Below are 16,719 nucleotides of genomic sequence, written 5' to 3' on the forward strand. Positions count from 1 at the left end.
GAAGTCTGCCTGCAGGAGTTGTGATTCCTTATTTGCAATTAAAATCTTGTGCAACAAATTAAATTATTCATCAGCTAACCAGAAAATGAAATCTAAACTACATACCTATCTGCCAATTCATCAGCAAAATGCACATCCTATAAGAAAATAAGTTTTTATAATTATGGCTTGGGGAGAAAAGAGCACTTGAAAAGAGAAAGAAAGAATAACTAAAGCCTCCATTGCAATTTCAACTTACTTTTGAATGCATTACCCACGTCAACGCACTTCCAAGTTGCCCATTTGCCATAGCTCTAGATGTCATTACATTAGCAATAGTTTTGACTGAAAACAATGAATAAAATAAACTGTGTTAGAAAGAAGCTTGTTTGAAAAAACATTTATGGAAGGAAAAAAAAGATTATAAAGAACAAGAAAAGATAACACATTTTTTAAATATAGGTTGTGTGATATTCCTACAGAGGCTTCTTAAAATCAAAAACAGTCAAGTATAACAGAATTGTTGTTAGCAGAAAATTACTCCCTCCATCCCTCCCTCCAAGGAAAAAAAAAAAAGAAAAAAAAAACTCAAGTTATACTAACATACATTGAGGTATTACTAACATAGAGGTAGTTACACATCATCTGGAAAAAAGAGTGAGTGGAAAAGTGAGCTTTGTTGTTCAAAGCCTGTACCGGCTGCAAGTAAAACCATGCAGAAATACTATGAGTCATTTCCTGATGTAATTCCTGCATTGAAACGCTACTGCATGCTCCATTTTGTTTGCTGCTTTGCAGCTTTTTAATTTTTTTATGGGGTCAAGTAAAAGCCAGGACAAAAAATTATATTCAAGAAATTTGAATTCACAAAAATACATTTGATGCAAATGAATTTTTCTAAATTACAGCAATTCTGCATTTCCTGTATATGTTGCTATAAATTTTCAAGTGGGCGTGGCAAAATGACTATCATACACGTTCACTACTATATAAGTATAATAAACAATAAAAATAATGGCAAATACAAAATTTCTGATTTACAAATGATATAATGATATTGTAAACAAAAGCTGGGGAGCTTTTCATAAGTGGATGCAATTGGATTCAAAAGTGCGTAAAAAATAGCCATAATGTGTAAATTTAGCCTGTAATCCTTAAAAGTTGGCAAGTATGAATGCATATCATTTTATTGTCAGAGAAGTTTTCAAAAACAAAGAATTTATTGCTAAATTTGAATCCGCAAAATGTCGCTCCATTCTAAATCTCAGGATTGGACATATTCAGCTCCCGTGCAAAAAATTATGTTTGAATGTTTGTAATTTTTCTCAATTCTGAAGGTAGGACTAAAATTCAGAAAACATCTAGAAGTGCATAGAAGCTGAATCAACTGGGGAACAAAACTCTTCCCAACTGACTGCTACTTTATTCAAGTATCTCGATATCATTCTGCATAAGAAAGTCTTCTACAACCAAGCATCAACTCAAAATGCATTTGAAAGATTCATAGGTTCTTCCACTCCAGACTCGATGGCAGATTAAATTAACTTCTTTCTTTTACGCAAAGATATATGAATTTCAATGGTTTTTATTTTTGTTAAAACAAAATTCTAATTTGACATGCATCTTTAAAGTTGATATTTAGAAACAGTAATTATTACTGCACAAACCTAATATTTAGATATTTTAAATTTAATGAGCATACCTAAAGCATCCATATTTCTCTTCTTAGCTAAATATATGATTTTCCGTGCTTTTGCTTCAGTATTTAATGGTATTCTTTCTAAATACAACTCCAAAAGCTCCCTAAAACATATTGGAAAGAAAATATGATATCAATCAATCTTTGAGTTTTAATCAATGTCAAAACTTAAAAAAAAAAATATATATATATATATATATATATATATATATATATATATATATATATATATATATATATATATATATATATATATATATATATATATATATATATATATATTAAAAAGCTGACATATGTTTTTTGGGACAAATTTATAATTCTTATATGACATAAATAAATGCTCTTTCATGCTTTCAATGCCCAGAAATTAATACTAATAATTAAGCCTGCACACAGCAAGATTGTTAAATTAATGGATGTTACTTCAACTTTTGGAATCTTTGAAATTCTCAATGTGTGAATAATCGACTTTCATTGCTTCTAAACCAGTGATACTAGCTTTGGAGCAGATAAAAGCGCTTTTGGAGCATTTCCGTAAATCATCAATTATTGATCAATAAAAATAAATAATTGGATAAGCTTTAACAATTTGTAATTAATATTACATATAAAGAATTTCATTCAAAATTTTGAAAATGTTACTTTTATTTTTAAATGCTCTTAGTTACTTTTAAGTATCCAACGGCGTAAGTAGTCTTTGAAATACACCTTACATTCTTGATTAGAATACATAAAATGAAAGAAAAATGTCCCAAACAATGAATGTTTGTACTTTGAATATTTTTTTCAAATGATTAAACTAATATACTAGAATCTTGCAAATCATGAATACTTTTCATTTAACAAACAAGTTATAATGAAAGAGGTTAAACTACCTCGTTTTTAACCTTAAAATTAGGTCCAAACTTCAAATAATAATAATGATAAACAGTTATATGCTTACAGGAGGAGGAAAAGGTTTTCTGCCAACCCACTTTTGCATCGACTACTTTTTTCAGATAAAAGTTCAACTTGAAACATTGATTAACAGTTTTCCCACGACTTTTTGGTTGTGTGCTGAGTTTTTTGCTCTGATGAAGAGGCTCCATTGTAGAATTGAAATAGCTATATTCCGTATATTAGTGTTACTTTGTGCTTTATTTACATCGGTTTTTTAATTTAATCATATTGGTTAATTAACTAATCTGAGTGGTGCAGCAGCCCATGGGGGGCCAAGGCATCCTATGCCCATCTCAGTTATTTATTACTTGCATTATTATTTAAGATCAATATCACGAACTATTTTGAAGTGTGCATTTTAACAATTTAAGATCCCATCTTTGAAATTCCCAGTGAAAGATCAAAAGTTGGCAAGTTATACATAAGTAAAGGTAATCATAATGAGTAAAATGCTCAAAAAACATGGCCATGTCTCAAATTACATTGAAAACATTTCTTAAACCAGAAAAAGAAAATCAATTCCAAAAAGAAATTACTTAAGCTTTGTTTGTGTCTTAAACCTTATTATACTATCATACGTAAGTCAAAAAGAGCTTATTAAGTTTCAATCAATTAGTCAAATAGTTGTAAAGCAAAAAGTTCAACCAAAGATTGATGAAAAGCTCTAAATATAATGCCAATGTAATAGTTAATAGAAATTTGAGTAAAAATTACTAAAAATATAAGATGAAATGTAATTGCATGATTGTCAATTACCTTTCGATAAGTCAAAATCAATGATGTTATAAATAAGAATAATTTAAGCAATTTAATACACACAACATAACATATTTAATTTTAATCCATTTAAATTCACTGTAGAATTAACACATTAAGAGGAAATCACTTTTAAATACTTGAAAATGTTGCAATGAAAAACTGTTTTTTATAGTTAAGGTAAAGCTAACTTGGCATCACTGTGAAGGCTTTGCAGATCCCAATCACACAATTATGCAAGCTGCCAGTTTGCATAATAGTGTGATTGTGTTGAACTTCGGGACCAAGTTAACTTGCCCCAACTTTAGATACATTTTCTATTATCATTTGACAGCATCTCCCTTTATTGAGCAAAACATTGTATTTTACAATTAAATATTTATTCTATCTATGAGAGAGAATTACAGAATTATACATTGCTTGACAATTGCTAAGGAACATGTGATTTATGCAGATTTGTGCCTCAACCAGCTGGCCAATGGAAATAAATTCAAGTTCAGATGGAGTGGTAGATCAAGACTCGTTATCTGTATAAAAGACAATGCATACACGCTCAAGATTTGTACGAAAATTCACGCTGTTTGGTTTTTAACAAAAATAGTGTTGGATGTTAAAAAAGGTTTCTGTCTGAAATTCTGTTTTATTCTTGAAATATTTAACAGTAAAATGTCAGCAAGACATTTTAGTACCTATGATTGTGGACAAGCAGTTAGACGACTGGAAGCAGGTCAAAGTGTCATCACTGTAGCTGCTGCAATGGTTGTATCAAAACGTGCCATCTCCCGATTAAAGAAGGCCGCTGAAGGTGAAAATGTTTTGCAAAAGCCTGCCGGGGGTTGTGGTAGGAACACCACACCTTCAGAGGATCGCTATGTAGCCCTCGTGAAAAAAAAAACAGAAATTTTACTCCTGGACAGATAGTAGCAAATCTTCCGCTACCAGTACGCTCGTTTCTGCAAGAACCATCTCACGGCGAGTAAATAATGTTGGTTTGTATGCACAGAAGCCCGTATGTTGCATCCAAGTGCAACCACGCCATCGTCGAGAAAGATTACGCTGGTGTAAGGAACATGATGGTTGGGATCGTCAAAATTGGTCTAGAGTAATGCTCTCTGACGAATCTCGTTTCAGTGGGACAAGTCATTCTGGTCACCAACTACTGTGAAGAGAGCGTGGAACGTGTTATGCACAAAAATTTGTTTGTGAACATGATTGGTACGGCCTAGACGTGATGGTGTGATCAGGCATCATGCACAATGGCAGAACACCGCTTCACATTTTTGAACAAGAAAGCCGCAAATGTATTGCAGAGAAGTTATGCTGGACCATGTTTATCTTTTTGGGGGCGTTAGGTCCAGACATTCTCTTTACAGACGACGATTCATGGCCATACAGGAGCGTTGAAGTGTCAGACACACTGCAAAGTGAAAACATTCTCCATATGCAGTGGCCTGCTTACTTTCCCAACTTAAATCCAATTGAATTTCCCTGGGAGGCTCTTGGCAGATGTCTTGCACGAAGAACTGTCCCTCCCAGAACAGTACAAGAGCTCAAATCCACCTTGAGAGAGGAGTGGGAAAACATCCCCCAAGTACTCCTCGATAATTAGTGGGGAGTATGAAAAATAGATGTAAAATGTGCAGTGTCCCTGGTAATCATACATGATATTAAGGTACTCATGTCTCGATCATTCTGACCTAGATCATTTTTGTGGTTGTTTGAAAATCATCCTAGTAGGATAATTTTTTTTACTTCCCTAATAACTATATACTTTGTTCTGTTTCTTTAATCAGTATCTATTCTTAACTATTCCAAAAAACGTAATTGTTCCTTAACAATTGTCAAGCAGTGTACATACATGATTCAGTTACTTTTCAGTACAAAACAGTCAATTATTAATTGTTAGTCATTTTATGATGGTTGGCTAACACACATTATTTAGTTTTAAATCTCTTCCACTGTAAAATAGACAAACACAAATAGAAAGCATAAAAAATATTTCTTACCGACCATTTTCTTGACACTGATCAAGGTAATCAATACCAACTTGCCATAGACTAGAATAAAATAGCAGATTTTTTTTTTAAAAACTGAATTTATGATATAAGGATTAAATTAAACTACTAAATTGAAGCATAAGATTCAAACTTTATCAATATCAATGGGTATTATGAAAAAAATTAAGTTTTTCAGCTAGCTCTACATACAATTTTATAGAGTAAATTTCATTTCAAAAAGCACAATACAATACCAAAGCAACGTAGTTAGGAGGGGAGGTGCATGTTTAAAATTTTTTGCAATGTCTATTGTTCGGGAGAAAGAATGAAAGGAAAATGATACATCAAATGCTGATGATAAAAGATTAATCTACATTTACATCATTACACAAAAATAATGTTAAATGTAATCTTATTTTCAATCACAATGCAAGCAAAAGAAATAAAAAAACTGCAAGAAGTACAGCATTTTAGGGCATAAAAACTAAAACATGAGACTTTAAGTACCTAAATCTGTTTTTTAGCATGGAAAATCTAACAAAATAAAATGTATTTGAAAAATACCAGTTTGTGTTTCACTGTTAGCAAATTCTGAAATTAAAATTAAGCCATAGCCTACTAAAGTAAGTGCTTCTGAAATGCAGCAGAACCCATTGATGTAATAGTACAGTAAAAATAGGGGTCAGACCCAAACATCCAAAAAAAAAAAGCGCTAAACCTGGTGCTATTGCTTATTACCCTCCCAATAAGAACAGGTAAAAAGTCCCACCCCATTGTGCGTCGGGTTTCGGAATGGGAGGCATCTAAAAATTGCTGTTTTGATCATTTTTTCGGAATTTTTAGAGTAAATTTCAAGAGGGAATATTATGTCATACTAAATTTAAAAGCATGAAAATAAAGGCATTTACCCCCAAGAGGGATGACACAACTCACCTAGAGCCCCCTATCCCCGTAAAACAAAGCAGTACCCCCATTCCCCCTCCATACATTTCGAGTGGAAATATTATTTTATGCAACGTTAAAGTTAGTAATCAAGTGTGTCCATCCTCCAAGTGCGATGGTGCCCCTCCTTCCAAAGTTACAGCATCCCCTCCCCCGAAAAAAATACTACGCCAATCCCCCCCTCCTTTCTATTTCAATTAGAAGTATTATTTCATGTAAATTTAAAATGCATTAAATCAGGACTGTCCACCCCACAAGAACAGTAGCTCACCTCCCAAAACGAAATAATATACTTAAAGATTACCCCCCCCCCCCCTCTGATGGCACATTTGATTAAATGGTCAGAAAAATTATGCTGAACTGGTTTTTCCCCCCATTTTATTATATTGCTTTTTTGCAGTACTTAAAAGCAAAATTTTTAGTTTGCGTTATAACATGCATGCCTCAAATACGTCATCAGATTGAGATAAAAGCTCCAACAGAACTGGAGTTTTCAAATGATTTCTCCTAAGCTTGTAACAAAAAGTCTTCGTTATCAAGATCTTTTTTGGAATCTTAATTCTCGTTATTGTTGCAGTTATGTCTAACACAGTTTGTGCATATAGTTGAGCACTTCAGTTCACTTTCAGACTAATCAAATATGCATTTTTCCAATGAACCCCTCAGAGCAAGCACAAGATATGAGGCGAAGAAATTCTTCTAGAGCGGAAGGCTTGCTGTTGTAATAGGACGCAGATATTTCTGTGGTGCTTTCTCCTTCTTTGTACCCATCAAAAATGACACTAGCTTTCCCATACTTACAAGTAACTATAACATATATGACACCAACTGTTTATTTTGTGTTGGTGGATTGGATAACACTTTTGCTTCAGATAATAACACTTAACCATACAGGTTTTCTTTACTCCTGAAACCAGATTCATCGAATGCTGATGGAGGATCTGCGCACAACTCGTACTAGAAGTTTTTAGCAATTTGTTGTTCCATCTTTTTTACTGTTCATACTATTCGGTGTAAACGATGGTTTGGGCTTACACACCTCTACAGATAGTAACTACTCTCATAACAGAAGCTAGAGACATAATTGCATACCTCCTTTACAAAGAAATGGCACTAAATTTTTTGCCTTTTCCATATCCTTTTATGGTACAACCCCTCATCACATTTCACCTTATTATCAGCGACCGACCAGTATCGGCGAGCAACACCACTACCAACTTGAGTCAATACCCGTAGAGAGGGAAAGAGCAGCATTCAGCATTCTACTGCTGTTTTGCTCATTGTTCTCATCAAGACTTCTTCCATCGTTGAATCACTACAGGTTCTGGACCACCTAAATTTGTCACTGTGTTGAATCGTTGGGTTGCTGATGTGACATATTTATCATTTTTTTAAAAATTGCATAATGTACTCGAGAGTTTCAGATAGAGTTGCAAGTATATGTTCGCATATTTAGCATGAATCACATAACAGGCTGCGTAAAAGAGAGGCGGGTAGATGTTTGCAAACGAGAACCCGTACCGACTTGGAGGGTGCAGAATTGCGGCATTGCCCGTCTCACTGTTGGCAATTTCGGTTTATCCCCCCTTACGGTAATGGCAAAAGATTAAAAGAAAAGTTGAAGTAAATTAATTAAGAAGAAAGAGGTAAACTGCAGTCAATTTAGACTATTTTTTTATGCTGCACAGGGGTTTTGTTTTAGATATCACCTCAGCGCTCTTAACAGTTTAATAACTCCAGTCACAACTAAATTGGTTACTGAGCTCGCTTAGATCTTTTAGAATTATCCTTCTGTTATTACTATATCATTGTGTGGCATTTTGGACTTCGGAAAAGTTTTAAATCAGTGAAATTTTTTCATGAACTTCATCGCAATCGTTGATTTTAGAATGCAAATTCATGATCCCCCCCCTCCCCAAAGCGATGGTGCACCCCTGAAGTGTGAGGGAGTACCCATCTAGAGTAAAAGCCCTCAAAAAAGGAAGAAATACCCCTTGAAAAAATGAAAAAACTGCCTTAAAAATTCCAATGATGCAATCTGCGCAATGGACACCCGCCCGCCCCCCCCCTCGTTTGTGCACCCCGGTTAATTAGAATTTTTTTCTATGAGAGTTTATTATTTTACTATTATAGAGTGTGATTTTGGCGACTTTTAGTATTTTTTAAGCAATAGAAATTTTATTATTTTTATTTAAAAAGAGGATTATTTTGCCCCCCCCCCTTTCCCCCAAAACCCGACGCGCAAAGTGCTGGGACTTTTTACCCCTTCTTGCTGGAAGGGTAAGGAGTAATTTGCAACAGGTTTCAACTTTTTTTTTTGGATGTTTGGGTTTGGCCATTTTTTGGCCTAATTTTACTGTACTATAAAGGCAGTAAGTTTTATCCAGGTGAAAACTGTTGTTGAAGGCCCTACTAGGAATAGGGATTTGACCGCAGGGTTTTTATTGATAAAATTTTTGTTGCGCTTAATGTTTCAAGTATACTAAAAAGTAAGAAAATTGCTATTCTTTTAAAAAAAGCTTGACATCCAAAGAACATTTTGGCGGGACATCAAAAACCTTTTCCTTTTGGTTCATTAATGACCAGAACTTTCATGTAAGTATTGAATGATGCTTATATTACATGAAATGAAACTCCATTTAAATTTTTCCACTTGCAAATCTGCAGTTCGATAACATCCTTTTTATAGCTATGTAATAAAAACATGCGAATTTGACTGTTATATTTTTATATGCTATGTGGTACATCCTCTTTCAGTATTTGAAGATTTCTGCCCAGCGTATAAGTCGAGGTGACAGGAAAAAACGTCCCCAGCAAAACGTCCCCGGATGAAACATCCCCGGAAAAAACATACCCTCGGAAAAATCGTCCCTTAGGAAAAAAACGTCCCTGATGAAAATGCGTACCGTATAAACAAAATTGAGATGCAAAATGTTTTACCATTTCCACTAACGAATTGCATTTTGCTCAGTATTTGTTTAAACACTGTTTGATAGTCGTTAAATAGCATCAATGTGCGTGAATACTAGCATGTAAACAGTCATTACATTGTACCATCAAAACGAAAACGAATGTTCCCGACATGGATTACAGGAAGATATTCATACCACAAGTGTTCAAGCAAATAGAATAAATATATGTTAATCACATTTAAAAAACTGGCAACTTTCTGATGTTCTGGACTCAACCTTGTCATATATATACTTTTAATATCTGGTAAACAAATTTTACTGGTGGCTATTTGAGACTATATTAAAATATTTTTTTTTTTTTTTTTTTTGTTTATTAAAACTAAATAAAGCCGCTAAAACATTGGTGGAACAAATTCTGTCATGGCCATGTGATAAAAAGTAAGAAACCACGAAACTCCAAGTTCGTGTAATTTGGGTTGGCCTAACTCGGTGTATTACTTCATTACTGAGTTTGAAAACATTTACAAGAGAAAAAAAAAACATCAATTTCCTTTTTTAACCCCCGACGCACAAAGGAAGGGGGTTATAAGTTTGACGTGTCTGTGTATTTGTGTATCTGTCTGCGGCACTCTAGCGCCTTAACGGTTGGACCGATTTTGAAAAAAAAAATTTTCAAAAGGAGAGTGATCGAGAGTGTTCTTAGCTAGGTTGCGTCTTTGGATGACATTAATTAACGAAGATTTTAATTAAAAACCTCTAAAAGGTTTTTCGTGATTTTTGCAGGGAAAACATATTTAAAAAATTTTATATTTCAATCCAAAATTAAGAGATTTTTTTCCCGCGTCTGTTGGAATGTGTTTGGAACTTCCATGTTACATAGAATTCGACCTACAACATTTTTTAAAACAAATTTTAATAACGGCTAAGTCTTTATTCACGCGATTGATCACCGAATTCATTGTTGGCCGACAAGGAAATTAAACGCAATCATTTAACCCGTTAGCACCCAGCGTCACGCGGACGCTACGCAACAATTCCTCTCTTATCAGCCCAGCGACACGTAACCGCTATGCGCTCTGATCGACGCTGACGTCCCAGCGTCACATATACGCTTTCTCGAAATGGAACGAATTAAATGAATATTTAAACGATAATAGATGGCGCTAAATGGCTATAACTTTGATCTTATTCGAGTCACATGGTATTTGACCTTCATGTATAGGCTTTAGTTTTTTATTTGGGCCTCTCAATGGGATAGATTTTTTTTTTATGTAAACATCAGTGAATCACTGCTCTGCGCGAATGATTTATGAGGTCTCAATTGCTCTTGTGTATATCTTTGCTTCTCTTTTTTTGTTACGAGTAATTGAAAGAGATATACATCTAGCTGAATAAATTATGGGGGAGGGGAGGATGGTTAAAATATTTTTGCGTATGTGTTCCAGACTTTTGGGATTCCCCGTTCGATGAGAGTACAGGAATGATTTCAAGCGGCACTGAAGTTTATGATTATTTTTGAATCCTTTCTGATATTGTTCTTCTTTATTTATTCTTTTTTCATTTGGAGACTGGAACATTGCAATAAAAATGGTTAGCGAAGTGAGTGAAAGGGAATGTTTTCGAGAGAATTATGAAGCAATTTTGAGATTTGTTGCGTGGGAATTGAACTATTTTAAATTCGTTGACCTAAGTTGTTTTAATTAAATTTACATATTTTTTTGCTATATTTCTTTTTCTTTGATTGCACACTCAAGATGTCAAACTCTAACTTTGTTTTTGTGCACATATTATTTAACTTTGTGCACATAGTTAAAGTTTTAGTATTCTACTTATTTCACTCCCTTCTAATAATGTAATAGTCTTTATATTAATAATTAGTAATCAGTAGTACATTGTTACAGCAAATTTAAAATTTCAAGTCATTATTTTGATATGCTGATTTTATATGAATATTTTTGTTTAGTTAGGCTTAACTGCTGTAAATGCTCGGGCCGATGGCGGCGTTCCATTTCGGAACGTTCGGTCCCGTAGCTGCGCTTCGTTTTCCATGCGCTGGTCCTCAAGGGGTTAAAATTTTTATCTGTTGCCAGTTTCTATTTGTTAGCAAATAAAATAATTGAAATTGATTTTTAATAGTATAAGGCTTTTATAAATGGATTTTCAATTTTCCCTTTTGATTCTACAGTTCCGACAGAATCGAAGTTTTTTGTTTAATTTTTAATTTTATATGGCTTGTCTCAGTAGTGATGCTATTTGCGGTTAATCTTTTATGAAAGTGCATTATTTAATTTTTTTTTCTAAAAAGCTGTACTTAAGTTTATGTTTTATCAATAGCTAATTGTACTAATGACACTTTTTTGGAACTCAATAAATTTGATTTTGTATGACTCGTGTTTACCACAAAAGCATAATAATTAAGTAAAATAATTTTGAAAATGTCGAAATATATGGTAAAAATCACATTAGCTATCTTTCTTTGATTTCTACAATTATTATTTGTTACAAACATTATTCAGGGGTCTGTCCAGAATTTTTCCCAGGGTCCGTTTTTTGTGAAAAATCAATTATTTTTGTGAAAAATCAATTTTGTAAAAAATCAAATTTTGCAAAAAAAAAAAAAAAAACGAAATTTTTGAATTTTGAGATGGCGCAAACTGCATCATTGACACTTAAAGTTGAGTGTTTTCCCTCTTTTCTGTTGAGAATATCATTCTTGCGTATTTTTCGAGTATTGGGGTATGGGAGGGCGGCATCGCTCTCTGGGAGATGGGGCACCCCTCAAGTATCAATATTTATTTACTATTCTACATTATGTTACATTTTTCTAGAAATGTTATATGTATAGTATTTAAAATAATTGTAACAAAGAAATTCAGGCAGAGGATTAGCATTTAACTTTTTGAACCAAGACATTGTTAAAGAGCACAGAATTTAGTTTAAAACTTATAAACTCTGATTTTTACAAAAATAAAAAAATATTTTATTTGTTTACCTCTTAACAAAGTGTACTAAACATCGAAAATTCGAAAAATCAGATTCCCATAGCGGATGCAAAGAGATTGCAATCCTCAAGTGAAAACATCAAAAGTATAAAAACAGCTCGTAAAATAAATATTTTTGACAAAATTATTTTAAAATTGCATTTTAGAGTCCTATGATAAACATATCATTAATGTCTGGACACAGTTGAATTAAAAAAAAAAAGAAAAAGAAAAAGGAAAATAAATAAAATAAAAAATGAACCTTTGATTCAGCATTTAAACTTTTGACTTATAAAAGAAAATGGAATTCCGCTTTAAAAACTTAAAATAAGCGTTGTTATAAAAATAAAGACTTCATTTATTTGCATCCTAATAAGGAGAAGTTAGTTTGAAAAAGAATAAAATATGATTCTCCAATCGAGTGTAAAAAGATTGCGCTTTTCAAAATGTAGACATTTATAGATAAAAACGAGAAATAAAAGAGTTTATTTAAAATTAATTATCCTTTTTAGCATCGAAAAATCAAACCCATATAACTTTCTACCAAAATAACAATTAAACATCGCTCCACCAGACGCTAAGTGACGATAAACAGTTAAACATCGCTCCCACCAGACGCTAAGTGGCGTTAAGTTTAAAAATGGTAACCCTATCTGAATCGATCACATTTCCCCCCCATCCCTACTATCCTTTGCAGTTCTAAGTTCATTTTGCTGTATATTATTGTTTATTAAATCATGAGCGGGGAGAAAAGTGCTTACACGACTGGACTGATTGAAGTTTGACGCTTTTTCAGAGAAGTTTACAACACCGCTGCATAAAACAAACAAGCAAAATTATAAACCAAACTCACTTTCAGCTGTTAATTTCTTTCAAAGAAACCAACAACAAGCATTATATTTATTTGGTCTTAGTTGTTATTTATCGCTTGCAGGAGCATCACAAGAGTGCCGATTTTTTTTTCTTTTGAAAAATTAGCAGATTTTGCATAAGTTGATCCCTCTAATTTAACTTTAAAAAAAGGTTCCAAACATTATCTCATTATTTTGATTTGAGATTTGCTCTTCCAAAAAACAATTTGTGAAAGATCCGTTTTTGTTTATCAGAATTTTGTGAAGGGTCCGTTTTGGTTGGTCAGGATTTTGTGAAAGGTCCGTTTTGGTTGATCGGATTTTTGTGAAGGGTCCGTTAACGGACCCAAATTTCCTCTGGCCAGACCCCTGTTATTACGTACAAATAGGCTTGCCAGACGTCGCGGTTTGCTCTGGACAGTGCCGGTCGGTTTATTTCACATCCCGTAAAATTTGATTACAGATGACCAAAGAAGTCTAAATATAATTAATCATTTCTGTATCTCAGAGCCAACTGTTGTAAGTTCAAATATTGCGATTTTCTGTTTATTAATGCATTGTACGTAGAATCTCAGTCACATGCTAACGTTAAGCCTCTGTAATTACTTACCAGTGTTAAAAGAGCGTGCGTCCTACACTTTGCATGCGTCAGACAAATGATTTTCCCATCTCCTGTAAAGTAGCGATTATGTCAACTACATTAGTCGGGCTTTGAGGTACAAATTTATAACATTGACTTGTAAAATTAATGTCGGATTAGTTTGTGAGTATTTTAACAACTAGTTTTTTTAAAAAAAGCAAAAAAGTCTTTGTAAAAACGTCCTAGCCAAAGCAAGGAATTGTTCAAATTTTTATTCCTTGCTCAAAGTTTTTCTTCTTACAAAAGTAACGTAAAAATATTAACGTGTAGGAAATAAAATTTATTAAAACCTTTTTTTTGTGCATTATTTTGTCTGGTTTTAAGAATATTTTATAAATTTTGGATCAAAAAATATCCGCAGACAAGCTGGTGACAGAGCTTTTCCCAGAGTACCTTTGGAGAAAGATGATTTGCGGTGTTTACTGTGTATCTCAGCTGACATTTATCTGAAATCAAATTCTATTTGAATTTAGTCAGGGTATTAATTTATCCTCCCCCCCCCCCCCCCCCCCACGTTCTCAGATCTTTTTTTGTTTGGCTTTAAAATGTTTGGCGGTCATTTGAAGTTAAAAATGCTATTTGTCACGAAAAATTCCGCTATTTTGTTCGTAAAAAAACAATTTAAAGAAAAATCTCAAACTCAACGTAGGGGGGAGGTTTTTTACATGCAGAATGTGTGTACTAAATTTGAAATGAATCGGTCAATTCTTTTTAAATGGGAGCGAACACAGATTTTGAAAAGTCGTTTTGAAAAAAGAAGAAAAAACGCGTTTAAAGTTTTAGAAACTAAAAAGCAACAATTCCAGCTCTCTATAGCACAGAGCAGCTTCAATCTCCTCAGCTTATTGTTTTTTCATTATTAATTTATACTATACAAGCTAACCATACGTAGGCAGTACTGACATTCTGAGCGTCCGCAGCAGTCAGAACTGCTGCATTCTTCGGCATCTGTCGGAGCTACAGTTTGAAGGAGCGAAGACTGAATACTTCATAACTTAAAAAATTTTGCTCGAAACGACTTGAAATGTTGGCAATATATTTTTGAAATGTTTAACTACAAGACGAAGCAAAAAAGAAAAAAATCCCTTTTTTGAAACTGCAAAATGCTATCCCCCCCCCTTAAGAGAGGCAAGAGGCAATATATTTCATTTTTTGTTATCATAATTTTTTTAAAATTAAGGTTTCTGCTTAGTGGAACGTGATTGCCCGACTTACTCTATATTGTTATTTCTGGGGATGCATTAGCTCCATTGTTTATCACTCCATGATATAGTGGAAAACAGGTTCTTTATTAAAGATTTACGATGTGACTCTGACTATGCAAAACGAGATGTTTTCAATATGCTTGTTTATTTATTTCTTTTTTTACAATGAAGATTTTTTTGGACATGGGGCTTATAGACGTGAACCCTATACTCTTTTGTTGCAAAAAATTAAGTTAAAAAAAATGTAAAACATTCCCATAGAAAGCAAAAAAAAAAAAAAAAATGGTTTTGATGTTTAAAAAAAATATTTCTAGGGGGAATACCCCCATGAGTCTCCGAACTTACTCCAAATGCTCATGTTTGGAACAGTGTACCTCTCTAGACCCTCAGAAGAGTGTTAATGGCTGATATATATTCTCCTCCCCTCTATATAAAAATAATAACGATGAAACTGTCGGAAAATGAAAAAAAAATGGGGGCTACCATTGTCATAAGGTGGCACTTGATTGAGGAAATTAGTGGCTAAATTCGAATTGGGTGGATCATTTAACATAATAATCAGATACCCCATTCACGATGACAACACAATTATTTTGCTTTGACGCTATTTAGCAAATTTCAAACACCAAACTCGTTTTGAAGATCTAATTTAACTATATCACATTGAAAAAATAAAGTAAAGTGAGAAAAAAATGAATTGTTAGTTTACAACAGTGGCATATTTCTAAATAGGTTATCAGAAATAGATTACACCGTGCAGTTTTCGTGGCTCGTAGGCACTTTTAAATGCAGAAATTTCTTGAACATGGGAATAACCCCTATTGTGCAAAACATTTCTACCTTTATTTGGTTTTGCAAACGTCAAAGGCATTTCACATTTCCACAAATATTTTCCACTGCAAGACGAGGTAGAATGCAGCAATGAACGTCTGTCGTCAAATGCAACGAAGAGCACTCTCACTAGTCTTCTTTTGGCGGCAAAAATGTAGTTTTCAAAAAAGCGTATGAGCACTTAACGTCAGCTTCTTATTTTCCTCTGCAGTTTCCATAGCACGGACGCACCAAAGCATCTATCTATCTTCTACTATATATTAAAATCTGCTCGCGTCCGTCTGTCTGTCTGAAGATTGATCTTCTCGAGAACTGCTGTGAATCGAGAGTCAAACACGATACCGATGAATTCGAAATTTTCCATAGAAAATAATAGGACCGATCTCGTAATTGTGCGACTTTAATTAGCGGAGATATTAATTAAAACATTAATTAACATAACGTTATTCAGGAATTATTATTTCTTTCCAGTTGCCATTTTGCATATGCGTGAGCAAGTAGAATTCTACTAATTGTTTTGAAAGAGATTTTTTTTGGCATCTGTCCAAATCTTAAAACAACATTTCCATCTAGAATTTCATTTTAAATTAGTTTAAAATTGGTTGCCCTATTCGGACATAGCCCTTATTTTATCGTCTGTCCTTTTTTTATTTTTTACATTCAGCGTTCTTAACTCTTTTCAGCATATGAAAGTTGTTTTTTTTAGCTATGTTTATTGATTGTAGTGTAAGTTTATTATTCACCGGCCTCATATTTTGATACACTTAGGATGTGCGACTAATTATGTATATTTTGTTGCACTTTTTCCCGTCACATGGGCGAGTTTTCGAACAGTAATAACTCTCTTTTTCCTTCCTGTTTCTATTTTTGAAATAAAGTTTGTATCGTTAAAAGAACATGCTGAATTAAGATTGTTTGGATTTCTTTAAGTGAAACAGAGTTGAGCAAACACGATTGTTTTTAAGGATTTTAACTAAAGCTTAA

General features: G+C 33.4%; 1 protein-coding gene across 1 annotated transcript in view; it reads right to left on the reverse strand.

Annotated features, from left to right (window-relative positions):
- The window catches only part of LOC129226049 (nuclear pore complex protein Nup85-like), a 91,295-nt gene that overhangs the window by 5,004 nt on the left and 69,572 nt on the right, over positions 1 to 16,719 (reverse strand). The window contains exons 16-19 of the mRNA XM_054860628.1: positions 5,383 to 5,433; positions 1,682 to 1,782; positions 239 to 324; positions 106 to 137 (exon numbers count right to left, since the gene is read on the reverse strand). Of these exons, the coding sequence (XP_054716603.1) occupies positions 106 to 137; positions 239 to 324; positions 1,682 to 1,782; positions 5,383 to 5,433 (270 nt within the window). The remainder of the gene's footprint in view (positions 1 to 105; positions 138 to 238; positions 325 to 1,681; positions 1,783 to 5,382; positions 5,434 to 16,719) is intronic.

The sequence above is a fragment of the Uloborus diversus genome, chromosome 7, assembly GCF_026930045.1.
Source record: "Uloborus diversus isolate 005 chromosome 7, Udiv.v.3.1, whole genome shotgun sequence".
NCBI classification, from domain to species: domain Eukaryota; kingdom Metazoa; phylum Arthropoda; class Arachnida; order Araneae; family Uloboridae; genus Uloborus; species Uloborus diversus.